We start from the raw sequence: 24938 nt of genomic DNA on the forward strand, positions 1-24938 counted from the left end.
TTCGAATCTGTCCCATAACGGCTAGGGACCATCTAGTTCGCTCTTTATTTTTCATACGGGTCATTTTTCCCCAGACCCTTTTAATCTCGTCCAAGGACCATTGTCCTTTGGAGGTTCCGTACTTTTGTTCGATCTTAATACAGGTTTTAGATAAGTCGAATTGTTGCTCTATGTATTCTTTCAACTGTTGGAGGATTTTATCTATCGAAATCTCAGGTGGTGCCTGCCCACCTTTTACAGTTGTAGGAAATTCTTTGTTCTTATTTCCTGCTGCCATAATACTGATTTCTTTACTGGGGTCTCGAGTCGTAGGCTTTCCAGCCGATCAGTGGGTCGGTGATTAATTAACTAACACACCGCCGAAGTTAGACGTCTATGGGACCTTGAGCCGACTACCAACCTGAGGGTTCGCAAACCGGAGGCTTTCGGAATCGCGTAGAAGGAGAGGCGAATTTAGACTTTTGACCGAGGACTTTTATAAAGAGGAGTCCTTATCTCAATATGTAGGTCCGATGTCCAAAATTCAGTTTCTTCCCTCAGCAATCGTGTTCGTGACGCCAAAATTGTTAAATCTCTTAATTTCCAATGAAATACGAACTCCGGTTGTAGTTTTAATGTAACTTTATTCTGGCAGCAGCAACAAGCTTCTGGCTTTAAGCTAGGCCTTTGTTCTTCTGAGACCACATGGCCAAAATGGCTGTACTTATACCTGGTTCAATTTACAGAAAATAACTCTCCTTCTTTGACCTTATTGGCTCAATTGATAGTCTGTTAACCTTTTAATTGGCTCGCTACCCAAGGTCCTAAAATATCAAGTTGATTGATGACTTAATGCAATGTGGTCTGTGTTTTTTCAAAACTGCAGCCAGGCTGCAGAGCTTGAATTCTCTATCAGTGATTGTGATTAGTGATTCCTCCCCGCCTGCCTTTAGTCCCTTGACTATACACTGTTGGGATATTGTTAGTGTCCTCTCCCGTAAAGACTGATACAAAATATTTGTTCAGAGTTTCTGCCATCTCCATGTTCCCCATTACTAATTCCCCGGTCTCATCCTCGAAGGGACCAACATTTACTTTAGCCTCCCTTTTCCTTTTTATATACCTATAGAAACTCTTGCTATTTGTTTTTATATTTTGTGCCAGTTTACTTTCATAGTCTATCTTCCTTTAATCATTTTTTTTAGTCATTCTTTGCTGGCTTTTAAAAGCTTCCAATCTTCTGTCCTCCCACTAGTTTTGGCCACTTTGTATGCCTTTGTTTTCAATTGGATACCGTTCTTTAGTTAGCCACGGATGGCTATCTTTTCTTTTACACCCTTTTCTCCTCACTGGAATATATTTTTCTTGAGAGTTGGGAAATATCTCCTTAAATGTCATATCATCATCATCATAGGCGGTCCCTCAAACGAGGATGACTTGATTCCACCTGAGTTCACAAATGTTTCAATGAAGGACCCGATGTTCCAGTCTTAAACACCAATTGAGGGGGTGGAAGATGCCTTTGCGTAGATTTTTTTAACGTGTGGTGACCGTTGCATATCAGCCACCACACGGGCTTGACAGAGCTAGGCCTTTATCCAGTGGCAAGAGTTAACCAGGACGACTGGAGACCTACTCTGTTGCATGGACCTAGTGCGCGCACATATTGCTGTGTGCGCTGGCCCATGCTGCCCCTGGGCCCTCGGCTCTTCTGGGCCCCGTACACTCATTCGCCGCACCTCTGCCACGATGTCTGTCGCTCCTCCGCCCCAACATTAACATCTTAAATGTACGCCACTGTTCATCAACCGTCCTACGCTTTAATCTATTTTCCTCGTCCACTTTAGCCAACTCTGCACTGATACCTTTGTAGTCTCCTTTATTTAAGCTTGGTACGCTGGTTTGAGATCCAACTTTGGTGCCTCTGGGGAGTGCAGCCAGAGCCAATTCCAAGGCACCATGGGTAGCTCAGCTGCACAGGGGGGAGGGACGAAGAATGAAAGAGCTCTAGTGATGGGGGATTCTGTAGTTAGGGGAATAGACAGGCGTTTCTGCGGCCGTAGACGTGATTCCTGAATGGTTTTGTGCCTCCCTGGTGCCAGGGTCAAGGATATCACAGAGCGAACACAGGGCATTCTGGGGGTGGGGCAGGGTAAACAGCTAGAGGTCGTGGTCCATATCAGGACCAACGACATGGGTAAAAAGGGGGATGAGGTCCTGCAGGCAGAATTCAGGGAGCTAGGAAGAAAATTAAAGGGTAGGACCTCAAAGGTAGTAATCTCCGGGTTACTACCGGTGCCACATGCGAATGAGTACAAGAATAGAAGGATAGAGAGGATGAATACATGGCTGGAAAATTGGTGCAGGAGGGAGGGCTTTAAATTCTTGAGGCATTAGGACCGCTTCTGGGGGAGATGGGACCTGTACAAACCGGACGGGTTGCACCTCAACAGCACCGCGAGCAATATCCTTGTGGAGAGTTTTGCTAGTGCTGTTGGAGAGAGTTTAAACTAGCTTGGCAGGGGGATGGGAACCTGAGAACAAATTCAAGAGGGAAGGAAGTAAAGCAGAAATTCGATAGCAAGAATCTAGAAAGCGAATCTGTTACACAGAGGAAACGAGGCTTAGTAAGTAGTAAGCAAGAAGGTCTTCCTGTGCTGAATGGTCTATTCTTTAATGCAAGGAGTATAGCGAATGAGGCGGATGAGCTAAGAGCACAGGTAGACACTTGGGAGTATGAGTTATAGCCATTACAGAAACATGGCTGAAAGAGGGGCAGGTTTGGCAGATCAATATTCCTGGCTGCAGGATTTTTAGACAAGACAGAGAGGGGGGTAAAAAGGGGGGCGGGGGGGTAGCAGTACTGACTAAAGAAACTATTACAGCCGTGAGGAGGGATGATATGTGAGAGGGATCATCAAATGAGGCCATATGAGTCGAATTGAAAAATAAAAAAGGAGCGATCACACAGCAGAGTGTGTATTATAGACACCAAAACAGTGGGAGGGAGATAGAGGAGCAAATATGTAGGCAAATTGCTGTGAAGTCCAAAAACCAGAGGGTAAAATAGGAGGGGATTTTAACTATCTAAATATTGATAGGGACAAATTCAGTGTGAAGGATATAGAGGGTGCGGAATTCTTGAAATGCATTCAAGAGAACTTTTTTAGTCAGTATGTAGCAAGCCCAACATGAGAGGGACGGTCTTGGATTTAGTTTTGGGGAATGAAACTGGGCAGGTTGAAGGGGTATCAGTGGGGGAGCACTTGGGGGCCAGCGACCATAATTCAGTCAGATTCAAGTTGGTTATGGATAAGGACAAGGATAGGCCTGGAATAAAAGTCCCAAATTGGGGAAAAGCTGATTTTGCTAAGTTAAGGAGTGATTGGCCATAGTGGACTGGAAACAGCAACTTGTGAGTAAATCAGTATCGGAACAGTGGGAGGCATTCAAGGAGGCGATCCAGAAGGCACGGGCCAAACATGTGCCCTTAAAGAAAAAGGTTGGGAATAATAATTCTAAAGCCTCCTGGATGTCTAGGGTCTTACAGGGGAGGATAAAGAGAAAAAGGGACACTTATGTCATATACCAACGGCTAAATACTACAGAATCTTTAGAGGAATATCGAAAGTTAAGAAGCAAAATTAAAAAGGATATTAGGAATGCTAAGAGAGAGCACGAGAAATTCTTGGCTAGTAAAATTAAGGAAATCCCTAAGATGTTCTATCCATATATTAAAAGTAAGAGGGTAACTAAAGAAAGGGTAGGGCCTATTAGGGACCATGAGGGTAATCTTTGTGGAGGCGGAAGATGTTGGTAAGGTTCTTAACGAATACTTTGCATCTGTTTTCACAAAGGAAAGGGGCAATACAGATACTGCTGTTGAGGAGAAGTGTGATATTTTGGATGAAATAAATATAGTGAGAGACAAGTTATTAAGGGGTTTAGCAGTTTTGAAAGTAGATAAGTCCCCAGGCCCGGATGAAATGTATCCCAGGCTGGTTGAGCGAAGTAAAAGAGGAACAAGGAGAGGCCTTGACCATCATTTTCCAGTCCTCTTTGGATTTGGGCATGGTGCCGGAGGATTGGAGGACTGCTAATGTAGTACCCTTGTTTAAGAAGGGAGAAAGGGATAGGCCGAGTAATTACAGGCCTGTCAACCTAACCTCAGTGGTGGGAAAATTATTGGAAAAAACCCTGAAAGACAGGATAAATCTACATTTGGATTAATTAGGGACAGTCAGCACAGATTTGTTGAGGGAAGATCGTGTTTGACTAACCTGATTGAATTTTTTGAGGAGGTAACCGATGAGGGTAGTGCGTACGATGTAGTGTATATGGACTTTAGCAAAGCTTTTGATAAGGTTCCACATGATAGACTGGTCAAGAAGGTTAAAGCCCATGGGATCCAGGGCAAAGTGGCAAATTGGATCCAAAATTGGCTTGGAGGTAGGATGCTCTTTGCCTTTCCGTCATTGTTCATTGTTCATAGGTTAATATGTAACCATCAGGGTTGCTGACCAAGGACCATGCGGCTCTTTGTCAGCCGACATGGACACGATGGGCCGAAATGGCCGCCTCCTGCACTGTAAATTTCTATGTTTCTCTGTCTCTCACCCTCCATCTGAATTTGAAATTCAATGATGCTATGATAACTCATTCCAAGGGGATCCTTTACTTGGAGATTGTTTATTAATCCTGTCCCATTACACAGGACCAGATCTAAGATAGCCTGCCCCCTGGTTGGTTCCGTGATATACTACTCCCTTTTGCACAATATGAACTCTTTCTCAAGGCTACCCTGACCAATTTGATTTGTCCAATCAATATAGAGGTTAAAATCACCCATGATTATTGCTGTCCCCTTTTTACAAGCCCCCACTATTTGCCGGTTTATACCCCGCCTGCACCATCTCTCCAGCCACAAATTCATCTGCTCTATCCTCCTATTTCTGTACTCACTAGCTTGTGGCACTGTGAGTAATCCAGAGATTAGTAGCTTTTGAGGTCCTTTTTTAATCTCTCTCCTAGCTCCCTAAACTCTGCCTGCAGGACCTCAACCCTCTTCCTACCTATGTCATTGGTACTGATGTGGACTATGACCTCTGGCTATTCACCCTCTCCCACCAGAATGCCCTGCAGCTGCTCAGTGACATCCTTGACGCTGGCACCAAGGAAGCAACATACCATCCTGGAGTCACGTCTGCAGCCTTCCCGCCTGTACCACCTCTCCAGCCACGTATTCATCTGCTCCATCCTTCTATTTTTGCACTGATCATATGAGCCAATTTCGTTTCTCACACTGAAAATCAGGGATGCGCAAGAGGCCAGAATTGGAGGAAACATAGAAAATAGGTGCAGGAGTAGGCCATTCGGCCCTTCGAGCCTGCACCACCATTCAATATGATCATGGCTGATCATGCAACTTCAGTACCCCATTCCTGCTTTCTCTCCATACCCCTTGATCCCTTTAGCCTTAAGGGCCACATCTAACTCCCTCTTGAATATATCTAACGAACTGGACTCAACAACTTTCTGTGGTAGAGAATTCCATTGGTTCACAATTCTCTGAGTGAAGAAGTTTCTCTTCATCTCGGTCCTAAATGGCTTACCCCTTATCCTTAGACCGTGACCCCTGGTTCTGGACCTCCCCAACATCGGGAACAATCTTCCTGCATCTAACATGTCCAATCCCATCAGAATTTTATATGTTTCTATGAGATCCACTCTCATTCTTCTCAATTCCAGTGAATATAAGCCTAGTGGATCCAATCTTTCTTCATATATCAGTCCTGCCATCCCAGGAATCAGTCTGGTGAACCTTCGCTGCACTCTCAATAGCAAGAATGATCTTCCTCAGATTAGGAGACCATAACTGCACACAATACTCAAGGTGTGGTCTCACCAAAGCCCTGTACAACTACAGTAAAACCTCCCTCCTCCTGTACTCAAATCCTCTCGCTATGAAGGCCAACATGTCATTTGCTTTCTTTACTGCCTGCTGTACCTGTTATGTATGAATAAAGAGTCTGATTGGATACTGTGAGCTCAAAGTAAAGTGTGACCGTAGTCTTTTATTGCAGATCATTGGATATATTCAAGAGGGAGTTGGATATGGCCCTTATGGCTAAGGGGATCAAGGGGTATGTAGAGAAAGCAGGAAATGAGGGAATGATCAGCCATGATCTTATTGAATGGTGGTGCAGGCTCGAAGGGCCGAATGGTCTACTCCTGCACCTATTTTCTATGTTTCTATGATTTCCGTAATCGCAAGTGCTGCTGTAAAAGTCTCCTACGACGGAGCGATGCACAAGCTACCACTTTGGGTGGTACAGGGCAATGGTCCCACGCTGCTTGGCAGGAGCTGGCTGGGAAAGATACACTGGAACTAGGACAACGTCCGAGCACTCTCGTCCGCTGGCGACTTTTCGTGTGCCCAGGTCTTAAACAAGTTCCCTTCGCTGTTCGAACCAGGCATCGGGAAGTTCCAAGGAGCAAAAGTGCAGATCCACCTAATTCCAGGGATGCGACCCATCCATCACAAAGCGAGAGCGGTACCTTACATGATGAGAGAAAGGTGGAGATCGAGCTAGACCGGCTGCAAAGAGAGGGCATCATTTCGGCGATCGAATTCAACGAGTGGGCCAGTCCGATCGTTCCTGTCCTCAAGGGAGACGGCACCGTCAGAATCTGTGGTGATTACAAAGTAACTATCAATCATTTCTCCCTGCAGGACCAACACCTACTACCAAAGGCTGACGACCTTTTTGCTATGCTGGCGCGAGGAAAGACGTTCACGAAGCTGGACTTGACCTCTGCCTACATGACGCAGGAGCTGGAGGCCCTCACTTGCATCAACATGCACAACGGTCTCTTCATTTATAACAGATGCCCATTTGGAATTCGATCAGCAGCGGTGATTTTCCAGAGAAACATGGAAAGCTTACTGAAGTCAGTCCCACATACGGTGGTCTTCCAGGACGACATCTTGGTTACAGGTTGGGACACAAGTGAGCATCTGCAGAATTGGAGGAGGTTCTTAGTCAGCTCATCGCGTGGGGTTCAGGTTAAAACGTTCGAAGTGCGTTTTCCTGGCGCCTGAAGTGGAGTTTCTGGAGAGAAGAATCATGGCGGACAGCATCAGGCCCATCGATTCAAAGACGGAGGCAATCGAGAATGCACTGAGGCCACAGAACGTGACGGAGCTGTGGTCATTTCTAGGACTCCTGAACTATTTTGGTAACTTATTACCGGGTCTCAGCACACTGTTAGAACCACTGCATGCCTTGCTGCATAAAGGAGCCGAATGGGTATGGGGCAAAAGCTAAGAAAATGCCTTTGTAAAAGATAGAAAATTGTTCTGCTCAAACAAATTGCTTGTGTTGTATGATCCATGTAAGCGTTTGATACTAGCATGTGATGCGTCGTCGTATGGCGTCGGGTGTGTATTGCAACAAGCTAATGATTTTGGAAAATTGCAACCGGTTGCCTATGCATCCAGGAGTCTGACTAAGGCTGAGAGAGCCTACAGCATGATTGAAAAAGAAGCATTAGCGTGTGTCTATGGGGTAAAGAAAATGCATCAATATCTGTTTGGGCTGAAATTTGAATTGGAAACTGACTATAAGCCACTGATATCCTTGTTTTCCATGAGTAAGGGGATAAATACTAATGCATCGGCCCGCATCCAGATATGGGCGCTTACGTTGTCCGCATACAACTACGCCATCCACCACAGGCTAGGCACAGAAAACTGGCATCAACAACTCTCTGTGGCCGGGAATTCCACAGGTTAACAACTCTCTAAGTGAAGAAGTTTCTCCTCATCTCAGTCCTAAATGGCCTACCCCTTATCCTAAGACTGTGTCCCCTGGTTCTGGACTTCCCCAACGTCGGTAACATTCTACCTGCATCTAACCTGATGCGTCCCGTCAGAATTTTATATGTTTCTTTGAGATCCCCTCTCATTCTTCTAAACTCCAATGTATAAAGGCCCAGTTCATCCAGTCTCTCCTCATATATCAGTCCAGCCATCCCGGGAAGCAGTCTGGTGAACCTTCGCTGCACTCACTCAATAGCAAGAACGTCCTTCCTCAGATTAGGAGACCAAAACTGAACGCAATATTCCAGCTGAGGCCTCACCAAAGCCCTGTAGAACTGCAGTATGACCTCCCTGCTCCTATACTCAAATCCCCTAGCTATCAGGGCCAACATACCATTTGCCTTCTTCACCACTGCTGTACCTGTATGCCAACTTTCAATGACTCATGAACCATGACACCCAGGTCTCGTGGCACCTCCCCTTTTCCTAATCTGCTGCCATTCAGATAATATTCTGTCTTAGCGTTTTTGCCCCCAAAGTGGATAACCTCACATGTATCCACATTATACTGCATCTGCCATGCATTTGCCCACTCACTTAACCTGTTCAAGTCACCCTGCAGCCTCTTAGCATCCCCGTCATAGCTCACATCGCCACCCAGTTTAATGTCATCTGCAAACTTGGAGATATTACACTCAATTCCTTCATCTAAATTATTGATGTATATTGTAAAGAGCTGGTTCCCAGCACTGAGCCCTGCGGCACTCCACTAGTCACTGCCTGCCATTCTGAAAAGGACCCGTTTATCCCGACTCTCTGCTTCCTGTCTGCCAACCAGTTCTCTATCCACGTCAGTATATTACCCCCAATACCATGTGCTTTGATTTTGCACACCAATCTTTTGCGTGGGATCTTGTCAAAAGCCTTTCGAAAGTCCAAATACACCACATCCACTGGTTCTCCCTTGTCCACTCTACTAGTTACATCCTCAAAAAATTCCAGATTTGTCAAGCATGATTTCCACTTCATAAATCCATGCTGACTTGGACCGATCCTGTCACTGCTTTCCAAATGCGCTGCTATTTCATCCTTAATAATTGATTCCAACAGTTTCCCCACTTCTGATGTCAGGCTAACCGGTGTATAATTACCCGCTTTCTCTCTCCCTCCCTTTTTAAAAAGTGGTGTTACATTAGCTACTCTCCAGTCCATAGGAACTAATCCAGAGTCGATAGACTATTGGAAAATGATCACCAATGCATCCACTATTTCTAGGGCTACTTCCTTAAGTACTCTGGGATGCAGCTTATCAGGCCCTGGGATTTATCGGCCTTCAATCCCATCAATTTCCCCAACACAATTTCCCGCCTAATAAGGATATCCTTCAGTTCCTCCTTCTCACTAGACCCTCGGTCCCCTAGTACTTCTGGAAGGTTATTTGTGCCTTCCTTCGTGAATACAGAACCAAAGTATTTGTTCAATTGGTCTGCCATTTCTTTGTTCCCCATTATAAATTCACCTGAATCCGACTGCAAGGGTCCTACGTTTGTCTTCACTAATCTTTTTCTCTTCACATATCTATGGAAGCTTTTGCAGTCAGTTTTTATGTTCCCGGCAAGCTTCTTCTCGTGCTCTATTTTCCCCCTCCTAATTAAATCCTTTGTCCTACTCTGCTGAATTCTAAATTTCACCCAATCCTCCAGTTTGCTGTTTTTTCTGGCCAATTTATATGCCTCTTCCTTGGATTTAACACTATCCTTATTTTCCCTTGTTAGCCACGGTTTAGCCACCTTCCCCATTTTGTTTTTACTCCAGTCAGGGATGTACACTTGTTGAAGTTCATCCATGTGATCTTTACATGTTTGCCATTGCCTATCCACCGTCAACCCTTTAAGTATCATTTGCCAGTTTATTCTAGCCAATTCCCGCCTCAAACCATCGCAATTCCTTTCCTTAAGTTCAGGACCCTAGTTTCTGAATTAACTGTGTCACTCTCCATCTTAATAAAGAATTCTACCATGTAATGGTCACTCTTCCCCAAGGGGCCTCGCACAACAAGATTGCTAATTAGTCCTTTCTCATTACACATCACCCATCACCCAGTCCAGGATGGCGAGCTCCCTAATTGGTTCCTTGACCTTTTGTCTCGAAAACCATCCCTAATACACTCCAGGAAATCCTCCTCCACCGCATTGCTACCAGTTTGGTTAGCCCAATCAATGTGTAGATTAAAGTCACCCATGATAACTGCTGTATTTTTATTGCATGCATCCCTAATTTATTGTTTGATGCTGTCCCCAACCTTACTACTACTGTCTGGTGGTCTGTACACAACTCCTACAAGCACTTTCTGCCCCTTAGTATTCCGTAGCTTCACCCAAACCGATTCCACATCATCCAAGCTAATGTCCTTTCTTACTATTGCATTAATTTCCTCTTTAACCAGCAATACCACCCTGCCTCCTTTTCCTTTCTGTCTATCCTTCCTAACTGTTGAATACCCCTGGATGTTGAGTTCCCAGCCTTGGTCACCCTGGAGCTATGGCTCTGTGATTCCAATTACATCACAACCGTTAACTGCTATCTGCGCAGTTAATTTGTCCATCTTATTTCGAATACTCCTTGCACTGAGGCACAGAGCCTTCAGGCTTGTCTTTCTAACACACTTTGCCCCTTTAGAATTTTGCTGTAATGTGGCCCTTTTTGCTTTTTGCCTTGGGTTTCTCTGCCCTCCACTTTTACTTTTCGTCTTTCTATCTTTTGCTTCTACCCCCATTCTACTTCCCTCTGTCTCCCTGCAAAGGTTCCCATCCCCCTGCCGTATTAGTTTAACTCCTCCCCAACAGCACTAGCAAACACTCCCCCTAGGACATTGGTTCCGGTCCTGCCCAGGTGCAGACCGTCCGGTTTGTACTGGTCCCACCTCCCCTAGAACCAGTTCCAATGTCCCAGGAATTTGAATCCCTCCCTTCTGCACCGCTCCTCAAGCCACGTATTCATCTGAGCTATCCTGCGATTCCTACTCTGACTAGTACGTGGCACTGGTAGCAATCCTGAGATTTGTACTTTTGAGGTCCTACTTTTTAATTTAGCTCCTAGCTCCCTAAATTCGTCTCGTAGGACCTCATCCCATTTTGTACCTATATCATTGGTACCTATATGCACGACGACAACTGGCTGTTCACCCTCCCTTTTCAGAGTGCCCTGCACCCGCTCCGAGACATCCTTGACCCTTGCACCAGGGAGGCAACATATCATCCTGGAGTCTCGGTTGCGGCCGCAGAAACGTCTATCTATTCCCCTTACAATTGAATCCCCTATCACTATAGCTCTCCCACTCTTTTTCCTGCCCTCCTGTGCAGCAGAGCTACCCACGGTGCCATGAACTTGGCTGCTGCTGCCCTCCCCTGATGAGTCATACCCCAGCAACAGTATCCAAAGCGGTGTATCTGTTTTGCATGGGGAATGACCGCAGGGGACCCCTGCACTACCTTCCTTGCATTGCTCTTCCTGTTGGTCACCCATTCCCTATCTGCAGTAAGACCAACTCACTAAACGTGCTATTCACGTCATTCTCAGCATCGCGATGCTCCAGAGTAAATCCACCCGCAGCTCCAGTGCCACAATGCAATCCATCAGGAGCTGCAGACGGATGCACTTCCCGCACACGTAGTCGTCAGGGACACCGGAAGCGTCGCTGACTTCCCACATCGTACAGGAGGAGCATAACACGTGTCTGAGCTCTCCTGCTATGACTTAACCCTTGGATAAACTTAATTTGGCAACAACAATGCTAAAAAGTTACTTACTGATAAAGAAAAGAAAAAGAAAATCTACTTACCAATCACTTACCCCCTTGACTTGTGATGTCATCTTTCGATTTCTTTCTACTTTTTTGCCTTCTCTCCCTGCTGCAGCTGCACCAGCTGGGCTTCTTGTAGACCTCACCGATCTCCTGCTCCGCCTCCCGACTCGACACTACTGCTCCCCGGACTGACGGGCCTCTTGTCGACCTCGGTGATCTCCCGCTCCGCCTCCCGACTCAACACTACTGCTCCCCGGACTGACGGGCCTCTTGTAGACCTCAGCGATCTCCAGCTCCGCCTCCCGACTCGACGCTGCTGTTCCCCGGACTGACGGGCCACTTGTAGACCTCAGCAATCTCCAGCTCCGCCTCCCAACTCGACACTACTGCTCCCCGGACTGATGGGCCTCTTGTAGACCTCAGCGATTTCCAGCTCCGCCTCCCGACTCGACGCTGCTGTTCCCCGGACTGACGGGCCTCTTGTAGACCTCAGCAATCTCCAGCTCCGCCTCCCAACTCGACACTACTGCTCCCTGGACTGACGGGCCTCTTGTAGACCTCAGCGATCTCCAGCTCCGCCTCCCGACTCGACGCTGCTGTTCCCCGGACTGACGGGCCTCTTGTAGACCTCAGCGATCTCCAGCTCCGCCTCCTGACTCGACACTACTGCTCCCCGGACTGACGGGCCTCTTGTAGACCTCAGCAATCTCCAGCTCCGCCTCCCGACTCGACGCTGCTGTTCCCCGGACTGACGGGCCTCTTGTAGACCTCAGCGATCTCCAGCTCCGCCTCCTGACTCGACACTACTGCTCCCCGGACTGACGGGCCTCTTGTAGACCTCAGCAATCTCCAGCTCTGCCTCCCAACTCGACGCTGCTGCTCCCCGGACTGACGGCCTCTTGTAGACCTCAGCGATATCCAGCTCCACCTCCCGACTCGACACTACTGCTCCCCGGACTGACGGGCCTCTTATAGACCTCAGCGATCTCCCACTCCGCCTCCTGACTCGACAGTTCCTTTGTGTAAGTTCTCAGTTTTGTGCGAATTGGAGTCAAGACTGGCCTCGTGGCCTTGCTGCACCACAATCTTTCGATAGTCTTTTTGCTCATAATGGACTGGCTCGCGCCCGTGTCCAGTTTCATTAACACCGGGAGTCCATTTAGTTCAACCTTCAGCATTATCGGGGGACATTTTGTGGCAAATGTGTGCATCCCATATACCTCTGCCTCCTCGGTCTGAGGCTCTGGTTTGTCGTGATCCGCTGTGGATTTGTCCTCCTCTGCAACATGGTGATTTGCAGGATTAACAGGATTTGCAGCTCGCCTGCATATACATTGGAGGTGTTCCATTGTTCCACAGCCCTTGCAAACGTACCCTTTGAAGTGGCATGAATGGAAACGATGATCACCCCTGCAGTGCCACCAAGGTGTTAATGGCCTTGCATTCATCACCCTTGATGGTGGACTCTTGAGACATCTGCAGACGTGCAGCTGCAGGCATGTGGGGCCTGCCCTGTACGTTATGATTTGAAAACATCAATTTGTTCACAGTACTTGTAGCAGCACTCATGTGCTGCGAGATTTGCTTAGTATTGTCACTGGTGGCAATGAACGCCTGGGCTATCACTTACTCAAGGTTGGGGTCTCTACAGTCAAAAGTTTGTGAAGTATCATTTCATGGCCAATGCCAAGTACGAAAAAGTCTCTGAGCATGTGCTCTAAATGTCGTTCAAATTCGCAATGTCCTGCAAGACGTCTTAGCTTGGCGACATAACTCGCCACTTCCTAGTCGTCAGACCTTTTGTAGGTGTAGAACCGGTACCTCGCCATTAGAACGCTTTCCTTCGGGTTCAAATGCTCCCGGACCAGTGTGCACAAATCATTGTACGATCTCTCTCTCGGTTTCGCTGGAGCAAGCAGATTTTTCATGAGGCCATACGTTGGTGCCCCGCAGACGGTGAGGAGAATCGTCCTTCGTTTGGCAGCGTTCGCTTTTCCTTCCAGCTCGTTGGCCACAAAGTATTGGTCGAGTCGCTCCACGAAAGCTTTCCAATCATCTCCCTCTGAAAACTTCTCCAGGATGCCCACTGTTCGCTGCATCGTTGCGGTGGGGTTTGTTGTCTGTATCTCGTCGCCAGTTGTTTTGTATCAATAAAGAGTCTGACTGGATGCTGTGAGCTCAAAGTAAAGTGTGACCGTAATCTTTTATTGCAGGTCTGCAGAGTGCCTCTCCAACCTCTGAGGCCTCCTTAAGTACCTGTGCTCCCAAGGGATTATGGGATCCCTTGGGACTCCAAGTGATGAACCCTCTGGTGGTTGTACAGAGTATATACATGTTTACATATATAACCGTACCTGCATGCCCAATTTCAATGACTGATGTACCATGTCACCCAGATCTCGTTGCAGCTTTTGCAGTCAGTTTTTATGTCCCCTGCAAGCTTACTCTCATACTCTATTTTCTCCCTCCTAATTAAACCCTTTGACCTCCTGCTGAATTCTAAATTTCTCCCAGTCCTCAGGTTTGCTGCTTTTTCTGGCCAATTTATATGCCTCTTCCTTGGTTTTAACACCATCCCTAATTTTCCTTGTAAGCCACCGGTTGAGCCTCCTTCCCTGTTTTATTTTTACGCCAGACAGGGATGTACAATTGTTGAAATTCATCCATGTGATCTTTAAATGTCTGCCATTGCCTATCCACCCTCAATCCTTTAAGTGTCATTCGCCAATCTATCCTAGCCAATTCACGTCTCATACCCATCGAAGTTACCTTTCTTTAAGTTCAGGATTACAAAGATCTTGGAGGGTTGCTGGGCTGGAGGAGTTTCAGAGATGGAGAGGGGCAAGATCATGGAGGGATTTGAAAACGAAGATGAGAATTTTAAAATTGAGGCATTGCTGGACTGGGAACCAGTGTAGGTCAGCGAGAACAGGGATGATGGGTGAATGGGACTTGATCCGAGTTGGGATACAGTTGGTAGATTTTTGTATGAGTTCAAGTTTATGGAGGGTGGAAGATGGGAGGCCGGTCAGGAGAGAATTGGAATAGTTGAGTCAAGGACGATAGCTTTTATTTAAAAAAAAATGTTAGTGCTGACCTTTCGCAACAAATTCATAAACATTTCTCCACAATTCCAGTTACTGTAATATCCAAACTTTGGACAGTTTCCATAGCATCCCGGGCCAGATTAGTGTATTGAATGCCAGACTTGGACCAGAAGGATTGGACCCAGACAGGGCTGACTCCATGTTTCAACTTTCTGAGGTAGATGAAACAACCTTCTCAGGTTGAAGTCGAAAAAAAATGACAAAAAGACTACAGTGAGCAAGCAGTGTTTGCCACACTTGTTGTGTCTCCTGTCAGTTTGGCAATCAACAACAACAACTTGTATTTATATAGCACCTTTAATGTAGTGAAAAGTCCCATGCGCTTCACAGGAGATCAGTATACGCACAAGCATTCTGCAGCTAATGGAGACTGACTTTTTTTTCTTACACTTCCTATTTTCCTCATCCCCAGTAGAACAGAAGAAATGCTTTGAGAAGTCATTCACTTTTCTGGGGGAAAGATTCAGATTCTTCTACACAGTTGGAAGTGACCAAATACATCTCTTGGTCATGACATATTTGTACTAATTGTGGAAGGAATATTCTGACTTGACTTTTCTTGTGAGCAGTTTTAAACATAGTTATGCTGGGAACTGTTCAAAACATGTTGCAGTGGAAGCTAGATCTTCAGTCTGTTGAAAAGTAGAACAGAGCACTGGGCATGCACATTGTCATGGGAACTGCTACCCTATTATTAACAATCGTGTTAATAAATAGGTGTAGTTACCTATCTAGATGCATGTGTCATTTTGTAGTTCTGTCATTAAATCACAAGCTTAGCATTAATGTTAGTCATTTTATAGGTTATTCCCTCTCTTTGTACAACACATAATATTTAAACTATCACACAACTGTTTATATTCCCTATTAAGTCTGTTATGGTTCTTTCATTTATTTTCTGTGTTTATGGTAGAAAGGCAGTTTCCATAAGCAAACAAAGTCACACATGTACCCTTATACATGTTGTGAGTGAGATAGTGGGGGCAATAATTACCCCATAATTACAGCACATTCACCAGAGACCACAGAATGCCACTACATTCTCCAATCTACTTTGAAAGGTGGCAAATATCATACTATCAGACCTTTATAGTCAAAAATAAGTAATTACATTTATTTACAAGCAAGACACAATACTAATAATAATAACTTGCATTTATACATCCCAGGGTGCTTCACAGGGGCATTATCAAACAAAATTTGATATCAAGCCACATAAGATATTAGGAAAGGTGACTAAAAGCTTAGTCAAAAAGCTAAGTCTTAAAAATACAATACTAGACTCGCATGATATATAATCTACTTTAAAACAAGTGACTAAAATCCTTGTAGTTCTTTTCAGTAGCTTGTGACTCGGTCTCTGGGCCTTATGTGGGAAATGGCCACACATGGAGCTCCTATTTGCTTCCTCACCTGTTTGAGCTAGTGCGACTGGGGACTACAACACTTTGCTTCAATTATAGGGCTATCTTTGATGTTAAAGGAGATCTGTTTACCAATCAAACATTTTATCCTCGATGGTCAGACAATTAAGATAGTCAGCATTTTTCTGAACACAAGTAAGATAGGATGTGAACTGCAATCTCCTAAATGCATGATGTTCGATTTGCTTTTGACAGCATTTGAAATCTGATTGGCATTGGCTGCAGTTAATGTCTAACATACGCATTGCCCTTCAAAGAATTATTAATTTGATTGGCTTGAGTTCAAAGGTTTTGGGACTTTGGCCCACATAACTTGATTATAGTGCATTTGGCAACATATACAGTGAGCTTTCCTTAGAAAAATTGTAGGCTGAAGCAAGTTTATAACACTCATTTATTCTATCCATTTAAAGTCATGTTAAAAAATATATAAGATTCCCCATCTTATCAATGTGGTAGTGCAGACTTGTTGCTGAGTGAATTAGGATGCAGTTCTGTGAGCCATTTTTCTGTTGATGCAAAATTATTTTGGGTACACCTCAACACAGAAGTGCCTGTGTAACAAAGCACACGAAAGCCAAGCAGTACGAGACCCACTCTGGGCTGTTTTGAGATTGCACCGAGTGTAGTTATAGTTCCAGTCGAAGTGAATCAAAATGTCCTCCCTGCACATGTACATTTTGTGCAGGAATTGTCACAGGATCTTTTTTATTTGGCTTGTATATTTAAGGGGTTTTTTGGTATTAGGGCACTGTTTCACTGAGATTATGGAATGGTTTCACATGCCAGAGATTGGCATTGAGGACTAAAGGAGTTGTCTGTGCCAGGGAATGTCAGCCCTAGCTGAATAAGCAGACAGTACAGTACTAACTTACCGAATGAGTGATTTCCACTCAGACTGGTTCTGAATGTTTATGTATGTAATCCTCTATGGGATCCTTGTCTGATGCATCTATGGAGCAACAGTCTGGTGTAAAGTTAACCCTGAAATAGCAGATACCCATGAAGTGAATTACAAGAATGAAAATGAGGCTCTCTCACCACATGTAAGAGTTTACAAGATCTTTTTACAATTAATATTGAATTGGGAATGTCCTGCTCACTTCTTACTCACCTCAAAATGCCTGGAAAACATTTTTAAAATTCAAAAAAGATGATTTCACACCAGCTGCAGTATATAACAATTGGTATGAATGCAGCCTTGAGATCATCTACCACACACCAACATTAAAAGGTCAATCAAATGCAACAGGTTTATATTGTGTAGTATTGGTGCAGAGACAGCCCATAAGTGAAACTGGCCCCACCTCCTTCCCTCCCTACCATACACTCCGCTTAAGAGGTTGCATTTTTGTAGTGTAGTACTGTCAGTGAAACTCCACTGTGACTGTAATATAAATTAACTGTCAACTGTGCCGATTAAATAAATAATGTATCAAGTCCCAATTATTTTCTGTTTATACTTGGTTATGAATAAAAAATTCAATGTCCTAAATGTAATTTATATGTTTAAAAAAAAAATCTGTAAAGTATGTTTGGTGTGGTGATAGAAGGTGGTAATCACATTGAAAACATTTTTTTTTCAATTTAACCTTTAGTGGGTGGGGAGAGGGTGGGTCCTGTGATGGTTGGTGATAGCTGTTCCATGGGCTGAGCAATGTGACTTTCAAGCAGTTGACAACACCAGTATTGTGCTCTTAAAATAGTTATTTGCCATTTATGTAATTGAGCAATAATTAAGTCTAAAAGTAAAAACTAAAAGTTACCAAATGCACAAAGTCCATGGAGTGAAAGAGACTTGTAAGGAAAAGAAGCCAAAAGAGACCCATGAGTTTTGATGTCATCTCGCTCTTCGAGGGAAGGGGGCTGATCTTTCCTGTTTTCTGTTCTTTTCTCTCTTCTATCACTCTGTATTGCTCTCTCACTCTCACTCTCACTTTCACACTCTCTCTCTCTCTCTCTCTCTCCTGCTCCATTCCTTAAACTTGGTGGTTATTTTCTGTTCCCTGCTATCTTTATTCGCATCCATTGAGTCCCTTTTGGTTTGCCTTATGAACACACCACTATTGTCAGCTATCATATTAATCTGTTATTGTGGTATGAAAGTGAGACCGGTGAATTTGATCTTTGAAATAATCATAGTGGATTTGGGTCGTGAAAGCAAAAATAAACTATAATCAACAGCACCAGTTCTGGTTAGAAATGGAATATAAACAGCATGTAGTAGCAGCTCTCTAACATTTAATGACAAAAACTATGAAAACGTAAGTGATCTGAAACGTCATGCTGGCTGATTACCTTGCTTTTTACATGATAAATTTGTAAATTCCACAAACATGTTCCTGAAAGGGATATTGACTGTTCTCAGTTTATTCAAATGGTGTGTTCAAATTTGCTAAAACAACTAAATTTGGATTTCTGCGTATCTTAGTTCCAATTGTGTTAGCTGTATGCAAATATACTCCTTTTCAACTACCAATAATTAATTAATTAAAATAACCGATTGCAATATTGGAAACAAGATCTTGCATTCTTCCCCATATTTCAAACATGGATTAGGTTCTCGTAATCCTGCTGATTTACAGTGAATACAGTGTACTCTGGGAATTTTGCATTGAATCAAGTGAAGGCTTGTATGCAATATTGCAGGCTGTGCATTTCTCCAGTATCCCACTTGACTTCCCTCAAATTAATTTTGAGTTTTTGTCTCCTCAACTAATTATCTTTAAGATGGTGTCTGTCACCCTGATATTTTGATACCGCAACTATCCAAAGGTCATTGTGTGTGGGTGGAAGGAAACTACTTGATGCCTTAATATAGCAACCCCAAACTACTGCTGCACTTGCTTAAATTCGATTTTTGTGCAAAATTGGATAAAGAAAAATAAATCATAGTATTTTACCTAATATCCCAAAACGAATGTTAAAAAGCCCCAATTCATACAAGTATTTTCTAAATCTTCAGAACACCATGTATGGCTGCTGAATTTAACTTTACAATTTAATATTTGACCACCAGAATTTCTATGATTTATTTGGTGTCATATTAGTAAAAACTTCAGTCATAAAAACATTTTTTTAAACTGCTGAAAAATTATCGAATTGCATATTTTAAAGAACCATAAGTAAAAGTATTAAAATACCTAAGCAATGAGTTGGCTTTTTGCGACAGTCCGACAGCTTCATAGTCACTTTAATTGATACCAGCTTTTTCTTTGACTCTAGTAAATATCCATTACAAGACTACACCCTTTCCTGTCATCTTTACCATTCCCCTAAGAAGGGATGTCTCTTATATCAAAAAAAATAATTATTGGATAGCTCTTTCAAAGAGGTGCAATGAGCTGAATGGCCTCCTTCTGTGCTGTATCATTCTACGATTCTATGTGAAAAAAGGAAGACAATATCTCTTCCTCCTTTTATAATTTGGCAAATTTTACATTTCTAAACCTTTTATAATATTTATCCTATAATTTCAATCCTATAACAGCAACTAATGCATTAAAAGTCTTCAGTGCTTTTCTTGATACACATGCATATGGCTGCAGAATCCATATGGATTTTCTGACATGACTTTCTTCAACATGCTCAGGCTGCAGAGTTCAATATTTTATTTACATTGCTGTATGCTTCTCTGCAATGATTGCATATATTCAGCAGCAAGTCTTCCAATAGCTCTAGATCTCTATCCATTTCATTGTTAGCTATTTGAACACCATTTATGGAGCACTCACTTCTGCTTTTTTCCTTCCTCTGTATAGTACTTTATACCTATCAGAGTAGGGGGATCCTCTCGTATAGTAATTCTGTATGTACAGAGCTGCCATAAGTATCAATGGGAATACTCCCAAAAACACACACATATGGAAAAAGAAATTTTAAAACACATTACATATTTAAAATTAATTAAAATGCAATTTAATTAAATATTTTATACCAAAAAAAAGTTTTGAATTAAAAAAAAATGTTTTAACAGGGCTAAAAATAAATGTATCTTAATGGGCAGCATTTTTAATATATAAATGCATGATAACATTTTATTTTTCTATTTTTGTTAAAACTCTTGTGCTGATAAAAGCAGGCCTTATGCCTGCTTTTATCAGCGTAAGAATTTGAAGGGCATTTGTTGGGCAGGACCAACTCTGTGCCTGCGGAGGTCCTTTTCCTTCGCATGCATGCGATCTGTCAAAATAACGTTTGACAGATCGCAAGTGCCGGGTTTAGGTGCATGCACTTCGCATGCCTAAACCCGGAACTTGTGGGGACACCACTGGTGCCTGCGCACTTCATACGCGTGCGTGGGGAGCATGATTTCAGGCCCATTGTGTTGTGCCCTGGCTCCTAATGCAGCTTTTACGCAGCGGGTGGCAACACCATAGATAAGCCTGTCAGAATCACTATGGCGATTGGCTGGGAAGAATGATTTTTAGTCGGCTAGCTCGAGTGAAACTTCCAGGTTTACCTTTGGTGTTATCACTGGCTGCACCAGAGCCGAACATCAGGGGCCGATGGCATTATTAGCACCATACTATATGTCAATTCAGCATGGTGTTCACATTGCACAGACACAGATTGTATTGTTTAACTGCAATTCAAGGTGACTAATCTTGACATGTATTGATCTCCATAGGTTTCAGATACAGCAGACTTTTAAAACCTTTTTCTTAGGCTGTCTACTGGAGAGCCTTCAAATATTCAGTGTTGGTAAAGGGCCAACAGTATGATTCATTCTTTGATAACTTTAGATTTCACTGCCTGTGGGGTGCCATTGAACAGGGCTCTTTTCATGCATGTGCAGAGTACGCATGCATAGAGGCCCATTTTGCATATGAAGAGAGCAGCTCAAGTGAACAGTATAACTTGGTGCAGACCCCTTGCAACAACTCTTGTAGATGAAGCTAGTGTTCCAACAGTAGCTGCAGTATTGCTGCAACATAAATGAAATTATGCAGTACTTTATATTTACTGTACCTGATAGGTTAAAGAAGCTGTCTGCGCTATGCTGCACATTGAGCTGGTGGCAGACTGCACAGCATCATGACTGGCCCTGCCCTGGGTGAGGCATCCATATTTGACTTACAACGCATCCATTTCAGGCATGTCATTCTGGAAAGAAATAGTACTGTTACAGATTCAATATATTCTAAAATCTTAGAAAAGCAGCTTGTGATAAGTTTATACCGGATCTGAGAGTGAATGTTTCTGACACAAATTGTATCCATTTTAGTTTTCAAATAAAATTGAGAATATAAGTAATTGGTACTGGTAAGACGTCAGTTAGAATTTTGTTAGATATTTAATTCCATACAATGGTTTAAGCCTTAATGATATTTGTGTGAGTTTTTGAAGTGGTAGTGAGATCTGGTATGCCTTTTATAATGCAACCAATAAGTATGCACTGGATTTCCCCAGTGACATCGACCAAAAAGCAAATAAATGTCCCCCCTTTTTAAAGGGGCACAGCTAATAACAGAACCTAAGCAAAAGGAAACTCATCAGATTAAATAACATTGGTATTCTGGACATTAACAAAACACTCCAGTCCCTGCGGTGCCCAACAGACATTGCATGCGCCCTCTCCGGGGCCACCCAGACAAGATCGCGGAATGGGGCAGAAAACCAGAGCGAACCCCCCCCCCCCGCCCATGGGCCATGTCCAACCTGGACCTGTAGATGGCCACCTTGGCCAGGTCCTGGAGCAGATGCACGAGGAGCTCCTCTGACCTACCCACCCACCTTTGTGTGGCCAAAGATCAGGAGTGTGGGACTGAAATGGAGCCAAAAGTTGAGGAGCAGTCCTTTCAAATAGTGTGACATGCTTGTAGATTGACACTATAAATATTGAAATTGACTGCCGGATTTATGCTTGCTGCCCCTTTGGTGTCAGAGGGGCAGTACACACCTACCCATATTAGTACCTATGGGTGCAGGAGAGCATCTGCAAGATGTAATTTAATTTTCAACAGCTCACAGTAGAGCCTTAGAGTGCAGCAAGCGTGTAGGTCTCATTTTTAAGTTGTCGGTTTAGAGTTCGTTTTTCTTTTTGGAAAAATAAACTGTCTGAACTATCAGCTTTCACTGAAGTGGCTACAGAAATCTATTCTCGGTGATGCTGCTAAGAAAGGACTCTGCAAACTGCCTTTCTGCAGTTCTGGGCAGGGAAATCATTTGCCCTTCGGTCATGGAGTCCTTACTATGGGTCACACTATGGACATTCCCATATATGTCCTTTATAATGGGGAAAGAACAAGAGCACGAGGAAGATGAGTTGATTGAAGCATGCTGAATAAGGTGGTAGCCTTTCAACATCGTCTACCGACGTGTATGTGTATGTGTGTGTGTGTATAACATAGTCTACCGACCACACGTGTATGTATTACATAGTCTGCCGGCCACACGTGTGTGTGTAACATAGTCCACTGACCACACGTGTGTGTGTACATATGTGTGTGTACACTTCATGTATATTTGTTTTTTTAACCATCATGCCTACCCCTGGTGTGTCTCTGCTATTCTCAAACCAATGTTGACACTGTATCAAAGTGCAACCCGAGGACCCAAGACACATGTGTTGCACCATGATCCTCTTGGACAGAACTGGCCCTCATCTTAGGACTTCAGAGTCTTGCGAGGCTCTACTATGACTGCAGGTGTGTGAGTAGCCTCCTCCTGTGTACCGTAGCCTACATGCGATGGCATCTGAGAGGGCTGGCTGGGAAGGTCACATGGACTCATTATGCGAGAGGACGGCGTCATGAAGGTGGACTCTAGTCGCCCCACTTGTGCTGGGTCCTGGATCTGCTGATAAATGGGAGGGCAGATTTGTTGGTATTTGTTTAATCGTGTGGACCTTGAAACAGGCTGCTCCTGAATCTCTTGAAAGATGGATGCCATCATTTTGTTTAAATTGTTCCCCAAGGACAAGGCCAGTGGTCAAATCATCCATGTGGTCTGGTCTGGAGGCCTTTCTGTCAGGGGGATGGATGCAGATGTTTCTGCTACCATAGCTCACTCCAAATAGGACTGCAATATGTCAAATCTACCTTGGATATATGCACTGAGGATATAATTGACGACTGGTGTGACACCTGCCATCAATTTCAGGTTGTTTGAGATTGTAGTCTGTGCCTCCATGTGAGTGTGTTGCTGATCCAGAATCCTTTTTAGCACAAGATCCTTGAGATGTGAGTCTGCAGACTCTAGAGCCTGGGGTAGATTTATGTGGGGCCTCCACTCCCCAGCGTGAGATTCCAGTTGCATGTCTGATTTCTCCAGTACCAAATGTGCTATGTCTCACCCAGTGAAAAACACTATGGGTGCTATCTATAGAATAAGTTTCTAATCAGAAGCCAGCTCAGCATTTAATGGTCTTCATCAAAAACTGTTACAAAGTGACTGTAAAAAATGTATTCCCAAATGCCCCATTTGTCTGGAAAAAATCTCTCAAAAAAACAGGCTTGCCCTACCTTGGGTATCCTGAGGCAATGTGTATGTGCAAGCCACTGGATTGCTGAGGAAAGCACACTTTAAGTAACAATAGTAAAGATTAATGCTGATGGTATTTCATGTTTTGGATCCTTCAAATGGCCATTGTACAGGGCATTACCATGAAATCCATAGTTGTCCCTCATTTCATAGTGCTATTTTGTGAAATAAGTTGTGTAGGATGCAGCTTTAGAGGTGACCTGGGTTGCGTATATGTTTGTGTCAACCAGCTTGTTTTATTTATTTATGGTCCTGGTTAAGAGAAAAAATATATATTTTTCTGGATTTCTGTCTTTTTTTTATTTAAGTTTGAGATTTGTTCAGGTATTTCCTACGCTAATTGACCAAGGTGTGTACCAGAAATGCTGTATAACTTTTTTGACTGTTGTCTCTGGATATCTAACACGGCCAAATATGTTGCTTCACTTTCTGCATGCCTTAATGGAATATTTGCATTTGGCAGTCTCTAATCAAAAGTCAGGTCTTATTAAATTTGCATCAGGAATTGTTGACAATTTAGGGAATACTGGCTAAAAAAATAAAGAATTGAATCTCCATAGCAGTGAACCAAAATAATCAGACCATTAGTATTTGAATTCCAAAATCTGCTCTATATGCTGTGTGTTTCAGTATTGTTTTGCTTTTCTGTATACATCACTTGTTTTGCTCTGTGCATAGTGATAAGAGCTGTTGTTTGACAATGCTTGGTTTCATGCAGCTGTGCTGAGTCATCTATGTACACAGAAAAGCTAAGGAACTGTTTGATGTCAACGTTTTCTTTTACCATAATTGACAAACATGCTTTCTGACAAACCAATGGAACAAATAAAGCGTACCAAGATTAGTTTTCTAATGTCGATGACAGTGGCATTTAGAGATTTCATTGACTTCAAAGTGCTGCAGTGGTGCAGAATAATTCCCCTCATTGGTTCCAAATGGATGATACACATCAAAGAATTGGGATTCAGCCAAGTTTCTTTCTCTTTCCCGTTTAATAGTTTAATTTTTAAACCGTATTTAACCAGAATTTAGTCACTTTGCCACTTTTTGTTTGCAGATATCGCTGTGGTGGAGATGAGTGATGCTTTCCGTCAACCTTCCCTGTTCTACCATCTTGGAGTGCGGGAGAGCTTCAGCATGGCAAATAACATTATTTTATACTGTGATACAAATTCAGACACACTTCAGTCACTACAGGTAAAGTTAGGCGGCATTGGCTCGAATTTTTCGGTGCTACGTAAATTGGATATTACAATGGTATAAAAGGTCGCTTCTCCCATCACAGAAATAAACTTGTTCTCGACTTAAAAAACACT

General features: G+C 43.5%; 1 protein-coding gene across 4 annotated transcripts in view; it reads left to right on the forward strand.

The window, feature by feature from the left end:
* The window catches only part of map3k5 (mitogen-activated protein kinase kinase kinase 5), a 301679-nt gene that overhangs the window by 50606 nt on the left and 226135 nt on the right, over positions 1-24938 (forward strand). For all 4 annotated transcript variants that reach the window (XM_070885461.1, XM_070885460.1, XM_070885463.1 and 1 more), the window contains exon 2: positions 24680-24819. In XM_070885461.1, the coding sequence (XP_070741562.1) occupies positions 24697-24819 (123 nt within the window). In that variant the 5' untranslated portion in view covers positions 24680-24696. The remainder of the gene's footprint in view (positions 1-24679; positions 24820-24938) is intronic.

The sequence above is a fragment of the Pristiophorus japonicus genome, chromosome 7, assembly GCF_044704955.1.
Source record: "Pristiophorus japonicus isolate sPriJap1 chromosome 7, sPriJap1.hap1, whole genome shotgun sequence".
Classification (NCBI taxonomy): domain Eukaryota; kingdom Metazoa; phylum Chordata; class Chondrichthyes; family Pristiophoridae; genus Pristiophorus; species Pristiophorus japonicus.